The 20175-nt window shown below is 36.6% G+C and overlaps 1 protein-coding gene across 15 annotated transcripts in view; it reads right to left on the bottom strand.

Annotated features, from left to right (window-relative positions):
* MBD5 (methyl-CpG binding domain protein 5) overlaps positions 1-20175 on the bottom strand; it is a 386293-nt gene that overhangs the window by 40132 nt on the left and 325986 nt on the right. For 11 of the 15 annotated variants that reach the window (XM_074335923.2, XM_074335952.2, XM_074335956.2 and 8 more), the window contains 4 exons: positions 17245-17918; positions 13485-13587; positions 12197-12377; positions 5453-7588 (listed from right to left, as the gene is read on the bottom strand). In XM_074335923.2, the coding sequence (XP_074192024.1) occupies positions 5453-7588; positions 12197-12377; positions 13485-13587; positions 17245-17357 (2533 nt within the window). In that variant the 5' untranslated portion in view covers positions 17358-17918. The remainder of the gene's footprint in view (positions 1-5452; positions 7589-12196; positions 12378-13484; positions 13588-17244; positions 17919-20175) is intronic. The other 4 variants (XM_074335960.2, XM_074335973.2, XM_074335941.2 and 1 more) reach the window with 3 other exon arrangements.

Below are 20175 nucleotides of genomic sequence, written 5' to 3'. Positions count from 1 at the left end.
AATAGCCACTGTTATTAATTCAGACATGACCTTAAAAAACCCTGTGCTTTGCTTCAATCTACATTAGTCTACAGAAGACTAGATTATTTCTACACAAACTTCCCATATCCTGAGAGGGCTAACTTATATAGTACAATACAGCCTGGAGCATTTTTATCCCATAATCTTTTTGCACCTCTAACCTCAAAAGTAGGGAAGATAATTTCCCTTTATTTTCTTTCTGGCATGTTCTGAGAATAAAAAAATACATACAACAAAAAACCAACCTCATTACTTTGTATCTTTTACCCAAAGTGTTCTTTTGTGGTCTCTATTTCATTTTCTTATACCTACCATATCAATGGTTGTACAGAGTTTCAATCAAAAGTATTTTGTGCTGAAATAAAACTTTCTTTTCCAGAGTTAAAATATATATATATATATATATATATATATATATATATATATATATATATATATACACACACACACACATACATATATATATATATGTAAATTCATGAACATATATTTATTTGCAGGTTTATTTATATTCTTGCTAGTCAATGATGTATATCTTTGAGTTAAGGCAAATAATTATTTGAATTATTTTCTTTTCTGGTACAAACTCCTACTCTGGTCCTTCAGAGGATTATATTTTCAGGTGTTTAGAAGAGTTGATTAAACATTTTTATTAGAAAAAATAAGAGACTATAAAAAGCATTTTAAAGTGAAAAAGTTATATTTAATGATTTTATCATACTGGAGGAAGGTAAGGTTCAGTTAAAGTTAGTTAGCAGAGTAGTCTAAATCTTTTTATTTATTTGAAAACTGTAAAAAACCATAAGGCCATGGAAAGGATGGGTTGTCATGTGGATACTCACAGTGCTAGGTATTTTGCAGAGGCCCAGGGTACTGGACACTGACAGAGCTAGGTCCTGTGCAGAGGACCAGGGTACTGGACACTGACAGAGCTAGGTCCTGTGCAGAGCCCAAGGGGACTGGACACTGACAGAGCTAGTTCCTGTGCAGAGGACCAGGGTACTGGACACTGACAGAGCTAGGTCCTGTGCAGAGCCCAAGGGGACTGGACACTGACAGAGCTAGGTCTTGTGCAGAGGCCCAGGGTACTGGACACTGACACAGCTAAGTCCTGTGCAGAGGACCAGGTTACTGGCATGTGTGTTTTTTGTTCTATGGTCAGCAGGTGGGTAGCAGTCAGAGGCCTGAGGAGGCATGTGCCAGTCAATGGCACTTGATTTTGGATTCCTCTCTAAACCAAAACACCACAGGACACGTGCTGAAATTACTGCAATGCTGAAACTTGTCTCTCATCATAAACTGAAAGTTGGTTTCACAGTGCACTACCTATGGATTTCAGAACGTACCTGTACTCAGCAGTTTGAGTGTTTGCACTGAGATCAGGAACTGCGGGGTTGGATACCAGTTCTACCAGAGCTATGCTTTACAACTGGAGGAATGTCACCAAGTGTCCTACTGGTTAGTTTCTAAACGAGTTATATAGAAATATTAAACCTTACTTGTAATTTGATATCCAATAAGCTAATAGAAACCTGTAAACTTTACAATTAAAGTGTTTAGAGAGCTTTAGTGGAAAGGCAGTTTCAATACTCCACATAGAATTAATAAAGCCTCAATAGTCTTAAGTGTTAGAAATGTTTCCTATGCATTTCATATCTTTTACCTGATTTTGTTATACTATCTTTGCCTCCAATACCCATACTTGAGTTTGTCCCACAAAATTCATTTATAGGCTTAAAAAGTTTTTGAAAAAAAAATTACCAATCGAATGAAGAGTTTTCAGAGCAAGTGATTTCTCGTCTTAACTGATGTCTTAATATAACATTTTGAGCTGCTGCTTCAGAGAGTGGAAAAAAGGCACTGGGCTGAGCGGGAGGTCACTTGAGTTCTGCCTAGGCTTCGTTACCACAGAGCAGAGTTGGCCTGTGTTTACTGAGAGTCTCTCTCACCTTCACTGTGCTATCATGCTCAGAGAACCAAGGCTAGCTTCTGCCTGCCAGTCGCCCTCAAACGTCTACTGATTAGTTTGTTCATTTATTCTATTCTTTAGATTCCACATGTAAGTGAGATCATATGGTATTTGTCTTTCTCCATCTGACTTATTTGGGGATTAGAAAGCACAAATTGGTAACCACAAGATTGCCACGGGGATATGAAAGATAGTTTGGCGAACATAATCAATAATGTTATAAATATTTTGTAGGGTATCCGATGGGCACTTGTCTTCTTAGGGAGACCACTTTATGGACGGTGAGATGCCTGACCACTGCGGTGTACACCTGAAGCTGAAGCTGAATAATAATGGTCAACTACAATTTAATATACATATACATTCACAGGACATGGAGTGCAGCATAAGGAACAGTCAGTGGAATTGTAACAGCTATATAACGATGTCAGAGGGGTAGTAGATTGGGGGAGGGGGTTTAACACTTTGTGAGGGGTATAAATGTCTAACTATTACATCGTTTGGTACACCTGAAACGAATAATAATAAAAACAAGTCTACTGACATGCCACCCACTGGGAAACCCATTCTCATCTGAGGGAGGTGATACCAATTCATTAACATACAGGTCACCAAATGTGATTCACAAATGAGGGGCTGTTCTCTCGACAATTCATCTGCATTGACACAAACATTCTAATAATTGTACACTACGGTATCAGAATCCAAAGAGACAGCAAATATAACTGACTTTTGTCTAAAAGTGCATCAAAAGTTTACAGACGTGGCTTCTAACAGCATTCATGTGCTTCCATTCATTATCTGTTGGATATTTTTAAAGATGCTGAAAGAGAAAAGAGTATTTTTGACCATTAAATGCTTCAGAGGAAGAACTCATGCAGCTGGGAAGAAAATGGATTTTAGAATCAGATGAACGTGAGTTCAAATCCTGATTCAGTTATGTATGATCTTGGACAGTTATTTTACTTCTCTGAGGCTCAGTTTACTCATCCTGAAAATGGGGACAATAATAACTTAGACTTTGGAAAACTGCATAAATTAGAAATAATATAGGTACATAATAGGTACTCAATAAGAGCTATAAGTAACATTTGAGGAATAAAATGTGTTTTTCTTCTAATTTGTTACTGGTACACTAGGAATACCTAGCAAAACTTACAGAGATAGCTGTGACCGTTATCTGCTATCTGACTCTGAACGCCTAGCTTTGGTGCTTATTTGATGGAGGAATAAATGGCAGTGTAAATAAATATTTAGGCTTAGCAATTACAATGACAGAAGATTCAGTGACACAGTTCACTACATATTAAAAAGAAAAATGGCATTAGAGACCTCTTCAAGATTCAGGTCATCAAAAGAGTGATATTAATTAGTAAATCTACCCATTTTCATAACCAGCAGCACATCTATGTACATGAATTAGCATTTACTTTTATTAAGTTTAGTATTTTAAAAATTCTTACTGACCTCGGTTTTTATCAAGCATATGCTTTCTGCTAGCTTACATGTGATTGGTCACATCCATATCATTACTAGACATTTATTCTTGTCCTTTTTAGCTATTTATATGCTAACACTATTCTTGCGTTAATACATTTTCACCCTGCGCGTTTTGACACTCCCAGCACTGGCAATCCGGATCCAATGTTTTACAGAGATGCATGGAACAAGAAAATACATGTTCAAGATTATATAAAGTAAGTCTAAACTTGACAATAAACAAGAATATAAATAAATGTTGGTGTTTTCCATTATAGATAAATTTAAATACATTGTTAATAAAATATATACACTTTGCAATATGAACTGAGACCTGAAACAAAGTAAGTTGAGGTAAAGGGTATCAAAATTTAAAGATATAACACAATGAGACTAACAATGTCTCATGTAAATGGTTAAAGGTATACTTAATAAATATGGTGAATTTTTAAATAATAACTAATTTTATGTAACTTTAATCTGCTCAATGCATAAGATTAAATTTTCATTGGTGGGGGATTCTCTAAAAAGGAGTAGGAGTCATTGAAAAGCTGGAAGCCTGTTTGGAATAAGTATCCTGTTAGACACAGAAAATATTTTCGTGAGATTCCTTAGACTAAAAATATCAAGAAGGCACTAATGATTTCAATTATCTTCTCCACCTTATATTCTTTTTAACACAAGAGGTCAATGAATAGTTCTTCATTAAATACTAACATCAAAACATGACACACAACACAAGTTGTGGAGGATGTAAGCAGTGACACCAGGAAGACACTTGACTTTACTATCAGCAACAAAAACATGTATATAATGCTGTTCCAGCGTGGTGGTATAGAATACATACAGTCTATACATAGCCACACAATAGCTTCTTACTGAAAGCCTCAGCAGTTTTCTCATTTCCAGCAGCAATCTGGATTTTAACGCCCACGGTTTTCATATTTAAATAACACTGTCTCTACACTCATCCATTATTTCCTCCCTGTCATTTCCCACTAATCTCCCAAATCATTACTGTTGGGGTTTGAGTATTCTTTTTAATGTTTTCATGGTCAAATTTTCTGATGTCTCACTGAATTTACCTCTTTAGTGCTTCTTTACAGTTTTTTTTAATAACAATTTCTGAGGACTCTCTATTGCACAAAATACAGTTTCTAATGTGTCTACTTTAAAATAAAATCATCTCTTTCATTAATAGTGGATGAAGAGATACAATAAATTTGGGTTCAAAACCTTAATGTCCATGCTAAAAATAATGGTTTAGTTCTACGAGAAAATTGTAAAACAATGTCAAGATCAAAAATTCTGGAAATCAGGTTTTCAAGCCTTTTTTTTTATTAGAAAACTTAAATTATTACCCTTTAAAAAAAGGTAGTAGCCAATGTCCATTTTTGAATTTTCTCAAACAAATTAATAATAATTAATTATAATAAAGGATAGCAAACTAGGATAAGAAAACACATTAGAAGACAGCTTTCTATTTCATACACCTTCTAGTTACCTTTTCCTATTCATTTACCTAATTTCTGGTCAGCAGCAAGAACAGAAAATCCATTTATTTTTGCCGTTTTGGGTTTTTCAATGAGCTTCATTTACCTGAATACAAACAAAAGCTAGGGGGGAACGGCCTTTTACTGGCATAGACCAGTACACGCCTCACGAACCAGAACACCTGGCCTGCTACGGCTTCTTTTGTAGTTTACAGTCCAATGGTTATACGACCAGCTGAAAGTGAAGCATTATTCAAAATGACACAGATTGACAAGTAACGGAAACACATGGAATCCCCTCCGCTATTTTTTCCCCTAATAGACAAATCCCTAGCATTCTGTAAATAAAATTATAAATACTAAAGAAATGATGAGAATTTCACAATGGGGAAAGGATCATTTCTTATCATAATAAATATTTTGGTACAAATGTTTAAAAAACGTAGAAAAGTTTAGTACCTTTGGGTACTTTTTTCTAATAAAACCATACCTGCTTCAGAACTTGTTTGATTATAGCTGCTAACAATGCTGTTTGGTATCACTGGAGTGGAGGACGTTGAAATTCTTGACTGAGGTGGATTGGGATGTAATGAATTTCCTAAAGCCATGCCCGACTGACTGAGCATCCCACAGTTCCCGCTAGCCTGAATCTGATTTATTAAACCTGCAAGGTGGTGGTTTGGGACTGGGCTGTGACTGTGGACAAAGTTAGTGTTTGCATTGTGGCAATGCACGGCTTCCCCTCGTAAAGGTATGTTCTGTGTCAGTGAATTCTGAAGAACACTGGAGTTCATACTGGGATCTGTAAAATGCAGCTGGTTAGCAGAGCAAGGCAAAGCAGTATTTGAGCCCCCACAACCCGGGGTACTATTGCTACTCAAGTGAGAGCTTTGACAACTCATAGACTGTAGTAACTGAGACATGGAACTGATGGGAAACGAACCCTGACCTTGCTTCCGTAGCAAGTCGGGTCCAGGTTTAGGAACTGCAGAACTATCCATTTGAGACTGTCTGAGCAAACTCAACACTGTGGTAGGTGGCTGTTTTCTTTTCCGCAACGAGTCTTTTTGCTGAGACATCAGCTTGTCTCTTAGTGCTGCTCGGCCACTTTGCCCTTCACCTGTGGGGAGAAGCATGTTGGCAGTCGGAGGGAACATGGTATTTAAAGTGCTATGTCCTTCAGTATTGCCACTGCCAGCAACAGCTCCAGAACTGCTACTGCTGCTACTGTTGTGACTAGCAAGTTTGTTTTGATTTGCTAGCTGTGCTTTGGCTGCTGCTGAGAGTAAACTACTTGCTGGAAAGGAGGCAGCATTGTGCTGGTTCAAGATCTGATTTAAAGGCATTCCCAGCAAACCAGGCTGACTCTTTACAGAACCACTTCCGGCAGATGCAGCAGGAAAGGCTGCACTGCTTGGGGTATTTAGTACATTACTCATTCCAGCAATTAATGGGTTAGGGATATCCTTGTACTGATGATGTCCATCGGACTTGGTAGAAGGGCTTGATGGCATTGATGGCCTCGGGGACCCTATTGTTGACCTTGGTGACCTGGGTGGAACCTTAATACCACTACAAGTGGCCTGGGGTCCTAGAGGTGGCATCATGAAATTTCCGTGATCTGATGATGTGGAAGATGAGCGTGATCTTTGGGGCGATGCCTCAATCCTTCCAATTCCAGCCCCCATCATGTGCACTGGGGATGTCACTGGAGAAGGGGACAGGGAGGTTGAAGCTGAATGCTGAACTCTTTGTACATGACTCCCATGATTCATGTGACCAGGTTTTACAGTTGGCAAAGGGAGATTACTTGGCAAAGGAACGACAGCAGGAGGCATGCTTACATTCATCACAGGTACCTGAGAGTGGACATTTGAATGGAAACTGGTTGGATTAATGATAACGGGGTTCTGATTCACCGGTTTACTAGGAATAGGGTCAAGAATGCCAAGTGGATCTTTCTCAGATGTTAATGGCTTTTTCTGAAGAGCACAAGAAGGTGGAGGAGGGGGAGGTGGGCCCTGGGGCGGTTTGTGGTGGAACATTGCTCGTGGTATTTCCATAGTAGTTGAAAAATTACACATGGGTTTTTTCATTACTGGACTCTTTGTAGTCAAGGTTGGGGAAAGAGGTATATTAGTCCTTCCAGCCATTGCACAGGATGACTGTACAGGAGAACCATGTAGCATTACTGAAGATGGAGAAAGAGGAGTCCTATTCAGGTGAATGGGACTAGAATTGGGAGCTCCATGAAAACCAGGATTATTTCTTGGGAAAACATCAGGGCTTCCAAGTGGGTCAGTCCTCGGAGAGATTGAACCATCTCCATAGATCTGGGAACCTGACGACGCCGGGCTGGGCAGGCCTCCATGGCTGCCACGGAATGGAGATTTCTGTCCGTGTTCACTGCTGCCCAGTCTCTGCCGGGGATACACAGGGTGGAGTTCTTGTTGCTGGTTTCCAGGCAGTTCTTGTACATACAGCCTGCCCATGGCATTGGATGATCCGATCATTAACTTGAAGGGATTCTTACATTCAGGCATTACAGAATTTGTAATTCCTTCATGAGACTTATTTCTTATAGATCTTGGAGTTGGTGCCCGTGAAGGTACTACTGGAGTTGCATCTGAGGGGAAAGAGGAAAGAAGTTCTGTTAGTACTCTCAGTTCTTTTGTCACTGGGGTGGGTGAGGGCAGGGGTCGGGGAGGGAAGGAGGGGTGGAGAAAGGGAGGGCATCTGGAAATAGAAATTTGCAAACAGAAGCTGTACCTCTCTGCAACTAGGAGTTCTGCACTCTACATTAAACTTTGATTTAAAAAAGGCACCTTATTCTCCCTTCACTAAGGTTCTCAATAACTGCTCATCATGCTTGTTGGCCTCTTATCTGTGGAGAAAGGATGACGAGCTGAAGCCGTCCACATTGACATTAGCCATTCTAATCACACTTAGAATATGCAAAATCAAGATTGACAGCCCAGATGGAAACGGCGATATTACTCTCTTGTTGGATTTGAAGTTTTTAGGAACACGGTACAAGAGAAAATTAGCATCTGTGCGGCATACGATTTTCTTGGGTGTTTTAAATGAATTGCCATTTTCACCAGGAAATCTGTTATCCTATAAATGTTTCTGTTACCTACTGAAACCTCCTCAGGACACCTACAGAAACCCTTCCTTATCCCAACATTTTCAAAGTGAGAGTAAAAGAGTCTTACTTTTTGTGAATTAAGTGAATGGGATTTGGAACCTTTTATAATGGGAGTGGTAATAACAGTAAATGCAGTAATACTGCAGTCATGCCTAGTTTTTACCAGTATCAAGCCTGTATCACTGTAGTTTCTTTGCCGTTAACCAGTCATTGCTGTAAAAACAGTTTTAGTCAGCCAACTTAGGTAAAAGACTGCACTTCTTTTATTAGGATAGAATTCCAATGCAAAATTTAGTCCGATTGCTAAATCTTTAGTGCTGGGTTCCAACCGAGTGTTCTCCTTTCAGAGTGCACTGCTCCCTCACTGGCTGTTTAGAATCCTTTTAGTTCCTCTGGAGATCAGACAGAATACAGGCAACAAAAGCAAGCTGGCTCGTTAGACAGAATTTTCACTCTAACTTGTCAGAATTTTAGGTTGAAGTTTTTTAGCCCCTAAGGATGTTTAACTATTTTATAAAGTTGTACCTTTTAAAACAGGGATAGCACATAAAATTCATTTCATAGGCCAATTGCTATCAACTGGGTGGTGGCTGCTGAGAGAGCTATGTTGAAAAGGAGACTGAGCTTTAGCTGGGCTCCATGAGTCTATTATAGGAAAAGAGATGAGAGTGGTACCATTCATACTATATAATGGCCACCCCTATCCTATTACAACATATTGGCAAGTGTGCTCAGATTCATTTGCAATCAGAGGTATATGTGTGTATATGTATGTATGTGTATATATATATGTATATATATGTGTATGTGTGTGTGTGTGTGTATATCTATCTATCTATCTATCTATCTATCTATCTATCTATCTATCTATATAATTGCACATTTAAGATAAATACACTTCTCCTACCAATAGTATACCAAGGTCAAATCACATCATAATAATTTCTAACACAGTGGTTCGCCACCTTGGATACACAGAAGTCTAGGTAGGGTGCGTTCAAGAAGTAAGAGAACATATATTTTTCTTGGGAAATGTGGGTTTTTGGTCTCTGGCATGGTGGAGATGCTTGATAGAGTGATTTCTGGATATAATGTATGAAACATTGAGAACCAGTGATATCAGAGACTTGCAGCATATAAATGCAAGTGAACTTATTTTCTTGTTAAAAAAAGATTTTTAAAGTTTGTAATAAAAGAATATATGAAAACAGTTGGGTACTGTGCCTTGACATATAGTGAGAACACAGTTCTTTGTATTAGTATTATTACAAGATTGACAGTGTCCTCTTCAAAAACAAAACTACGGATGTGTGTCTTTTCTTGGGTATTTATATAATTATCTACAGCTCAGTGGTTAAAAACATAGACATTTGCATTTTTTATATTCCACAGAATTTAGAAAATGGCTGTGGCTTAGAAAGGATTTCTTACATACCTGAGGAATAATAGTCACCACATTTAAAATAACAGGAGCACTAAACAAATAAAAGTCACGTTGCTGTTATGTTACAGTGAGGAACGAAAATATTACAGGAGTTGGCAAATGTAAATGCTAGGCACCTACCAAGGGCTTTCAATGTATACTCAAGGAGACATTTCAAAAGAATAAGCAGAAAGTAAATATATATGTTTCTGTATGTAAAATAGAGGTGAAAACCATGTGAGTCTGAACTTTTAATTGTTTAAAGCTCAACCTTATATATAACATAGTTTAAAATTAGGAAATTGAAATACATGCTGCCATGTTTCCCCGAAAATAAGACCGGGTCTTATATTAATTTTTGCTCCAAAAGATGCATTAGGGCATATGTTCAGGGGATGTCTTATTTTTTCATGTATAACAATCTACATTTATTCAAATACAGTCATGTCATCTTCTGGAACATCGTTATAACGTATTAAATGTGTCCGTCTGGCTGACGATCTTAGTTGGGTCTTATTTTCGGGGAAACACGGTATGTCTGAAGCTAGTAAACGAGGAGCATTTAATCCAAGAAAGTATACCACTTTAAAAGGGGGTAGAGATAGACCTCTTATACCTGTACTAATTAAATATTCACCTTTATTTTCAATACTGAAATTTGTACGTATAGGGTATGACAAAGGACCTAGATCAAGATTCTGTTAAGGTCATGAAAAAGGCAACAGGGCAGACTCTGTAGAAAGAGGTAAACCTGTGATATAATGGCACATGAGAAGAGCAGCAGACATGAGTGTGTGCAAACGCATGTGCAAGGTAATAAGCAAAAATGAAAACAGTTACATCAAGGGGGCAGGGTAATGGTAAATTTTAAATAATTTATTACTATTAAATCTCTTTAGATTGTTGCAATATGTTTTAATTAAAAAATGTAGCTCATTAAAAGAAAAAGAAAAATCCCTTAAAAGATCTTTTTTCTTACATACCTTAGTGGAGCAATTTTTTTCCTGATTAATCCTGTTCCAGTTTAAAGGTTAGAGGGTTATTGGAAAGATTATTGGGAAGCTGCCAGCAGCTGCCATATTTCTCTCCCACCCTCGTCACAGGAGTTCTAAATGTAAATCTTTACCTGTATAATATCACAATCACTCCTCTTTGCATCTGAAGCTGCCGATGATTTGGCTTACTCTTCTCAAGTCAGACTAGTTTCCACATCATCACTTCTACTCATTCTGGACAAAAATTGTCTTATTTTCCTCATATGTCTAAATCCTACCATTTTCTAGGGTTGGTCCAAATCTGAGTTCTGCAATAAAACCTTCTCTGATGACTACAGGTTACACTCATCAACCCTGTTTTTCAGAAATCTGCAGAATAGTATCACTTACCCTTCATAAACAAATGCTTTGGCACTTGGACATATTTTATCCTGAATTTACTATTCAAGTGTTAAGTTGATTGTAATATTTTGGAGGGAGTTAACATTCTTGCCCTTAGAAAAAGAAGCTCTTTCTCAAAGTATAATTCCACAGATTACATATTAATCGTAAAGGGAAGGAGTACCTTAACAATGGAGAAATCAGATGGACATAACTATAACCAAGCAATCAAACTAAATGTCATCAATATGGGATAAATGGACAGTATGTGCCTTTTAATGAGGACATAACATCACCCATGCAGTATTCCTAGGAAAATGTGTTTAACCTGAGTATAAATATGAGGAAACAATCAGGCAAATCCAAATTGAAGAACATCCTATAAAACTGACCTAGATTCTTCAAAAATGTCAATGCCATGAAAGAATTAAAAAGTCTAGGAAATTGATGTAGATTAAAAAAACGTAACAACTAATTATAGTGCACAATCTTTAATTGCATCCTGGATTAAAAAGAAAAACTATAAGAAATTATTAGGACAACTGGAAAAATTTGAATGTAGACTGCATATTAAATAATATTATATAAATGTTAAATTTCCTGAATGTGAGAATTCTATTTTGGTTTGTCAGGAGAGTGTCCTTGTGTGTCGAACTATTTAGGGGTCAATTGTCATAATATCGGCAACTTCTGCAACAAAATCTTCATTGGTGAATCCAGGTGACGGGGTACAGGGGTTCCCAATGAGCTGTTCATACACTTTTTCTGCAGCTTTGAAATTTTTAAAATTTTTAAAAAATGAAAGCATGCATGAGGAAGGCAATAAAAAGTCCCTGGCAAGGTAATATGTTAGTAGGTGCTCAATAAATAGCTATTAAATGATGGAAAGAGCAACACTGCTAGTTGCATTTAAGGACTTGATAACCACACATTCCAATACAGCCCCAGGAAAAAGGCTACATTTGTTTCCTAAAGATCTGTGTCACTTTCTCTCTTGTTAGCTCAGCTCTACATACTTGCATAGCACTTGTATGTGCTAATCGGTGTTTACTCTAATTGTTTAACTAGATGATTTGGATAGGAAATTATGGGACACAACTTCCTAGAAATTTTTCAGAACAAATTTGCTATTTGTGATAAAATGATAAAACATTCACAACGTTAAAAGGCTTGTGCATGTTTGAAGAGTGAACTTGGAAAATGCTTGGCAAAGTGATTTCTCATGACTCCTTCCCTAGGAGAGGATTGAGGGAGGAGAATTCCTAAACCCTTCCCCATATTACATACTTGTTCCTCCTCCGGGACTGGTGAGCACCAGAGAAGGATGTGGGGCTTCCATGCTTTTATGAAGTGTGGCCACCGCAATGATTTTTCTTTTGTGTATGCATAGCTTTGTGACATCTTCATCTGCTTTCACATCTTCTGCAGTCCTCTGTTTCACAGCAGCTCCCGGATCAAAATTAAACACCTGGAAAAACGACACCCTTTGTTTAGAATATGTCTGTGAAAGCACTAAATTAAAAGATGCTTTGTTAAAAAAAACATTTTGTGCATAGATTAAGCCATAAATTGAAATAAAACTTTCTCACGTTTTTAAATTTAAGAAAAGCGACTTTATATTAAACTTAATAAATCTGCTGAACCCATCGTTTTTAGTGGCAAAGCAAATAATGAAAATTATCCTAACCCTAAAATAGCCAAGATAAATCTATGGAAAGGTATATTATCTGATAATGTTCCCAATTCTAGATGCTTCCTGATGTTTTAACAATATAAAAATAGATGAAATATAGTTTCAAAATGCTAAAAGCTGACATTTCTACATTCCAAGTTTTTCTTTGGCTTTATTTTACTTCTATATTACCTTTTCATCTACTGAAAATAATCTATTTCTCTAATTTAAAAAAAGTCTTATTTATTGTATATATATATGTGAGCTGTTTCAAATGCCTCCCCCCTTTTTTTGTGGGATGAGGTGACACACAAATAAAAAGGAAAAAGATGTTTATTAATCCTAGTTCTAAAATTAGCACTATAATAGATATTCAGAGAACAATGACCTGTTTCTATATAGCAAGTAATATTTTATCATTTAAAACGATTTTACCTTCTATATTGCAAAGGAGCAAAACAGTTTCATGTTTTGGCTAGGAGGGTTCAGCTTTGTGATTTTAGAAACATTTGTGGCAGATTTATTACACCAATGCTAAAAATAACATTGCAGATTGAGCAGTTAAAGTACGGAAAAAATATTGCACTATCAAATGCAATATTAAATGGTGAGCATAGGTATAGCTGTAATATAAAGGTGCAAAAGAGGTTATAATGAAACATTTAATATGAATATAGGTTTGTCACCTTTGAAAATGACTGGGATTTGAACTATTTTCCATAATTATTAAGCATTCCAAAATGCATGCAAAAAGATATCTAATGAGATAAAGACTTTAAAATGCATATGTGATTGAAGAAGTAACATAAAAATGAAATGCCAAATGAGAAAAGCAAATATATGAAACACCTAAAAAAAAAAACACAGAAAAAACTACTGGTAGATCTGTTGTGAAATGGTTACCTTGGGAAGAATAAGAGGACATTCCAAGCCACACTTGCATGTTCCGTCAGTAAGCAGGTATGTTTTAACCTGCTCCAAGCAAGATAACAAAGACCCACTGGGACTGTAAAAATAGTTTAACAAAACATCAGGAAATAATTCTGACTGTATATAGTATATAAAAAAAGGCATAATTTATAGTCTTACTGTCTTTCACAGGATAATATTTTCCTACTAAGGAAAAGCATTTTCTTTGTCAATATTATGTTAGCTACTAAATTATAGCCTTTAGCATTATTGCTCTTTCTTTTGAACCAAAATATTTCTCAGAAAAATACAGATCTTCATAGAAAACTAAATAAAAGTATTTTGAAAACCGAGGGTAGACTAGGATGGGGAAAATGCTATTCTTAAGAAAGGACAGAAGCAGGCCAAAAAGGAATAAGAAATCTACCTGAAAGTAAATCGTTACCATTTTAAACCAGAAAATCTATTCTTAAAATTGTTTGAGGAAAAACTGAAACTTAGGAACACATTGGAGTTCAAACCAGAAAGTTGGTAAGTGTACAACAAGTGGAGCTAGCAAGTTCTTTCCTTTAATCTTGAAGTCTAGAACCAAATTATCCCTATGTAAAAATAGATTTCTCTTTTTTCTCCCTCATCAGGGTGTTCCTTTGAAGATAGATCAGTGTGGCCCAACTCAAGTTACACTGAAGAGCCAAACCTTACTGACAAAAAGAGAGGAGACAAGCAGAGATGACAAAGGACGGGGAACTCTCGTGGAAAAGGTGTTTTAAGTGGAGGAAAGGTACTTCGCAAGTCTTCTGGCTGGTAAATAGACAGTGCTCTCAATGTGGTTATGCTCTGGGTCACAACAGTATGCGAATACTGAGCAAATTCAAGTCTACAGATTAGGCACTAATTCAGATGACAGGACAAGTCTTTTATTTTTATTTATAACGAGGGTTAGTTTAAAATGGGCAATTTGCATTTTAGGACTTTTATTATTAAAATATTGATTTTTACAATCTTGAAAATTATCATGTAGTTCTCATTCAAGAATATCTTTTATTTATAACTATTTACCAAAACCTTCACTTAAGCCTTCTGATCAAATTGGATTTGACCAGATATAATACTCTCTATTTCATATACAAAGCATTACAATAGGGGTAGACTATTCTGCTCCTATAAAAACACAGGTAGTTTTGCATCTATAAACAAACCAGCTTTAAAATGGTTCTATGAATTGGCAGTTCATATTTTATTTATGGATGACCATATCAGTGATTTATGCTTGTAGAAAATCTCAATTAAAATCTTCAACTTTGTCAACACACTCACTCATTTATTTATGCTAACAAATTTTTTCAGACGATAAGTAAAGACTAATAATTTCCATATTATATAGACTTCAGTTCCACCCTAGTGGCAGGAGCCAGATGTTTTTCGGGTCTGCTAATTTAAATGAAACAAAATTACCAAATAGTTATCATGTGAAGAATTCACTGTGAAAAACTGTCTAACATTTTACAGTTAAAGAAAGTATACAGACTGAGTCCTAGAGGAGTTTAATTGTAAAATTAAACCCGAAGACAAAAATTTCTGATTTCTATTAGTACTCTACTCTAGACACTTTAAAAGTAGTTCTTCTCAGTCAGTCAGTCGGGTTCATTCCTTTAGTTGTACCTCTTAATTAACTTTTGGGAGTAATAATTAATGTAAAAGATAGTTACAAGTCTTATGGCACAAAGCTAAGAAGATTGGAAGCAGGTGGGAAATTTAATGTGCAGCCTCAAGGCCTCCCCGAGGCAGGAGGCACCTGGAGACTACCCTTAAATTACCGGCAAACTGCACACTGAGAAGAGAGCTGTGCAAGGAGGGCTCGCCTCCTATATATGTTCAAGTAGTGATTTAACTAGTTATGTACAAACCAATCAAACCCATGCAGGCTTAATTTATTTGACGGTTTTTTTTCTTATCTGGCAAAGTTAGTTTCCAAAATAATTCGTAGTGTATGGACTCGGATTTGGAGAACTCACACTCATAGGGAGTCAAGTCTACCTAGACTTGGAAAATCATGAACAAGATAACTGACAGATGCCCAGACTTGACTTGGTTTAACTTAATTTTCAGCAGTCTGAAAACCTGATTTATCTTTCATAGAGAGAAAGACGAAGTAAAAAAAAAAAATAAATGACCAAGATTTTAGAGTCATTTGCTCTAAGCTGAATGTACATTTGCTCCTTACAGACTAGAGCAATCATAAATACGGACAATAACACTGATATCTTGGTATATTATGTTAATGACAAAGTAATTCTGGCATTTAACAGCATTGGCAATACCGTGTTTCCCTGAAAATAAGACCTAGCTGGACAATTGGCTCTCATACTTCTTTTGGAGCAAAAATTAATATAAGACCTGGTCTTATATAAGACCGGGTATAGTATAATATAGCATTACAATATAATATGATATGATATGATATAATATAATATAATACCAGGTCTTATATTATTTTTTGTTCCAAAAGACCATTAGAGTTGATTGTCCAGCTAGGTCTTATTTTCAGGGAAACAGGGTAGGAATACTTTGAAAAAGGTACCCCACGTGCACATCTTATCTACCGGGGGATAACTCCACATTCCCTGCTTTCTTATCCCTTCACTCCCATTAATATAGAGCACATCTTTAATATTACAGAAACAAAAAACGAATGTGCAAAAGAGTTTCAACTGGTAATTAAGTTTACCTCAAGAAACACCTTACATGAAACAAACCCAGGATAGAATCTGAACTGACTCTTGAGTTGTTATGGCATGAAATCATTTGTGTTCATATAATGGAAAATACTTCATTCATACAAGTACATCTTTGCACAAATGGAGAATTCCATTGAGCAGAGATATGAAGAAACCACACTGAAAGTAATAGCACTAATGTAATGATGCAATGTGGTATCTTTTAAAAAAGTTCTAAGCCTATTTATAATAGTTTATTACATCACAAAGAAAGATTTATGGCATCCTAATTTTTTAAATACTTACTGATAAACCACAAACTGAGGAACTTAGATGTCAATTACTTAGTAATAAGACTGAAACTTCTTGCCAACAGTTGTTATTCCCCTCAGCTTGTTCTACACGGAATACATGCCATACAAATTTAAAAGAGCAGGTATTTCCATTTTATTTGTATGTTTTTTATGTGTGAGATGAAGCGCCATCTCCACCATGACTTTCTCTTTTACTATTACATTCAGGGAAAAGATTAAAAACTGCAAAGGAAAAAGTAGGTAAATTATTTTTACTTAATATTAGGCATTAAGCAGTCTAATAATTAAAACTGCGTAGTGATAAAAACACTCAACCTTACATCAGAAAAGCCAAGTGAAGCACTATGAAGGAGAGAATAGCAGTGTGAGGAGACACTGGGTCTATTTCCAGGATTTTACATTTTCCTGTGAATGTGGTAATGATGCCTATGTGTTTCTTTTACAAATCTTCATATTTTTCTTTATCCTTGTTACAGAGATAGCAGGATGACACCTTATCTAAACACAAGTAATGCATAAAAATTCTCTTATAACCTAAGGCAATTTACATTGCAAAATAGTACAGAATAAAAAACACTTGAATATTTCTAGCACAAAGATCATTTATTCAAATTTATGTGAGGTGGTGTCAGTCATATTTTGCTCCCTCAGAGGAACAGACTCGACCTCGTTAATTTTGGGACTGCGAACTTGGAGGTAGCACAGGTAATAATCAGGGCTCACCTGACATATAGTACTCCATTGTGATCCACGCGGCGCTGCCAACCCACAGGAACCTGTATCGCTGGAAGGCCTCCATCCTTGTTCCCTCCGTCACACTCCTTGCCTCCATTCATTTTCTGTGTCTGCTTGGGACTCTCCAAAGATATCAGCAATAAGATGATATCCTTATATTACAGGGCATGATGGCCTTCAAAAATGGCCAGTGCAGCGCAGTGGTTCCCAGACTGTACAAAATGCATTGGGAAGCTTCAGCTCAGTTGGGAACCAAGTCCTTGAAATCTGCCATTGTGGAAAAAATCAGTTTCCCATTATAATCTACATTAAATAATGAATATTTAATTCTTAAGGATGGTCTACATAGGTAAAAAGGAGTGCTTATGACTAAGGAAAATCATATTCACCAATGCTGGTACCTGTCTGAAGTAGGGTAGGGGAGGAGAGTAAAGTTTTTAGTTCAACATTTTGTCTTGAACCTTGATGTTGGACTAAAATAATCTCTATTGTTTAGAAACCGGTCTCATTTTTACAGTGTGAGTCGGTTAATATTTCCAGGTACTACCCGCCTTTATAGGCCACATTCTTTAAACTTTCTCTTCATCTTCCAATCAGAATCCAAGATGTTGCAGGTTGGTTCATCTGATGTTTTCATGTCTTCAAAATTCCAATAATGTATCCTGAAACATATGTAAATATGTAAACTGCATATTTATGTTGAAAAACTGGGAACCTGCACACTTTTAAAAACTGAATAAACTGCTAAGTGTACCAAACCATTTTGATGTCTTCTGCCATCAAAATCATGTGACAAATTCAACTTGTTTCCTTCTAACTTGACCCACTTACTCCAGTTAAATCAATTAGCTTGCTCTTCACCACATGCAACTTTCTAATTATTAGAGATAGACCCATAACTATAGCATCACACACACACACACACACACACACACACACACACACACACACACACACCTTCCTTCTGACTCACAATAAAAATGTATCTATCAAAACCTCTTATGACCTGACAGTTGGAAAGTTATGTGTTAACCCAATCACATTTAGTTACTTCTTAATTCTACATACCCCTATGATTTACTTTTCTAATTACCATATTGGTCTAAAGAAGAAAAAGTTTGTTGTTTTTTTAAAGAAAAAATTAAAACGAAAATAACTTATAGTTCATTTCCAAATACAGCGACGATTTGCCCCCACTGTTCTTGAATATGGTGGGAATTACTTTATAATTAAGATTTACAAGCTCTCTTCTATTACGGGGTACGCCCTTCATTCCTTTATTGGGTCACAAAGTACTGTTCGGGGAGGACATATTGGCTTGAAACAGCAGCAGTCAATGCTAGTGTGGAATGCTTATAAGAGGTCATCTTAATGGAACTGTTAAATAAAAAAAGATGGCACATACATTTAAAAAAAGATTTAGTATGTAATCCTTGCAGAAAATGTTATGTCACAGTTGCTGGCGTTATTTATTGTGGTAAACAAGCCTTTTTATAATCAATTTAATATACAGTGTGTGATTACCTTCTGGGTAATTACTCATGAAGATGAATAAAAAATTGTTCTAATGTTATACGAGTGGGACTTATAGTTTGTGAAAAAATTTCCAGTAACAGCATCATCCACAGAATCATAATAATTTACATCTCAAATAACTTAATCAAGTGAAGGTCATATGCTCTCGAAAACTGTTAAATGACTTAAGATTCGTATGGAAGTACTAAAACTGTTTCAAAAAATTCAAATAAAAAGTTAATATTTTAAATAATGTTTAAATATGCATATATAACAATCAACAAATTAAACGGTGTAAATAGATATATAACTACTTAATCTACATTCCTAAACCTCTACATACTTAAATTAACTCCAAGCCCTTTTTGGATCTCTTCATTGGGAAAGCAGGCGAATGCCTTCTAGTAAAGGGCGTCATGTACTCAGGCACACATCTTATTTGTGCGCTTGGCTCTGACACAGATTAAAGGTGTTGGAATGAAGCCTACCAGGTCTGACAATTGAGTTTGTGAACTTGTTGCAACGATGTTGCTAACCGTTTTTTGGTATCAGAGGGATTATTCATTATGAATTTGTACCAACTGGACAAAGAGTTAACCAAGTTTACTATTTGGAAGTGCTGAAAAGCTGCGTGAAACAGTTAGAGGACCTGAACTTTTTGCCAACTATTTATGGCTCCTGCATCACGACAATGCACCAGCTCACAGAGCACTGTCTGTGGGGGAAGTTTTAGCCAGTAAACAACTAACTGTATGGGAACACCCTCTCTACTCACCTGATCTGGCCCCCAATGACTTATTTCTTTACCCTAAGATAAAGGAAATATTGAAAGGAAGACATTTTGATGACATTCAGGACATCAAGGGTAATATGACAACAGCTCTGATCGCCATTCCAGAAAAAGAGTTCCAAAATTGCTTTGAAGGGTGGACTAGGTGCTGGCGTCAGTGCATAGCTTCCCTTCGAAGGTGACCATAGTGATATTCAGCAATGAGGTGTGTAGTACTTTTTGTAGGATGAGTTCGCGAACTTAATTGTCTGACCTCTTATACTCATTTAGCTGAAAGTCGGGGAACCGTGGGTATGGGTGTGGGAAACATTGCCAGGCAATGGGAAAAGCAGCAACAATTTACTGGGAAAAATATGGGGTATAAAGAAGAGTGCCAAGTACTAATACTCACAACGGTGTCTCAAGCTGGTAATTTGCATTACTGGCCCCACTGCACTGTGTCTATGCTTCTCACAGCAATGACCCATTTGCAGGCATAAAGTCCCATTTCTGCCTCCCATTCACTGCACTTTAACCTTGACCGCGGCTGATCATGTATGTGTTTATTCGTATTTCACTCAACAGTTACTGAGCAGCTACTATGTACTAGGTACTATGTATGCCATGTGCTGTAT

This window comes from Rhinolophus sinicus, chromosome 17 (assembly GCF_057876585.1).
Source record: "Rhinolophus sinicus isolate RSI-liver-muscle chromosome 17, RSI-T2T, whole genome shotgun sequence".
In the NCBI taxonomy this organism is placed as follows: domain Eukaryota; kingdom Metazoa; phylum Chordata; class Mammalia; order Chiroptera; family Rhinolophidae; genus Rhinolophus; species Rhinolophus sinicus.
This window is presented reverse-complemented; position numbering and strand designations above follow the sequence as displayed.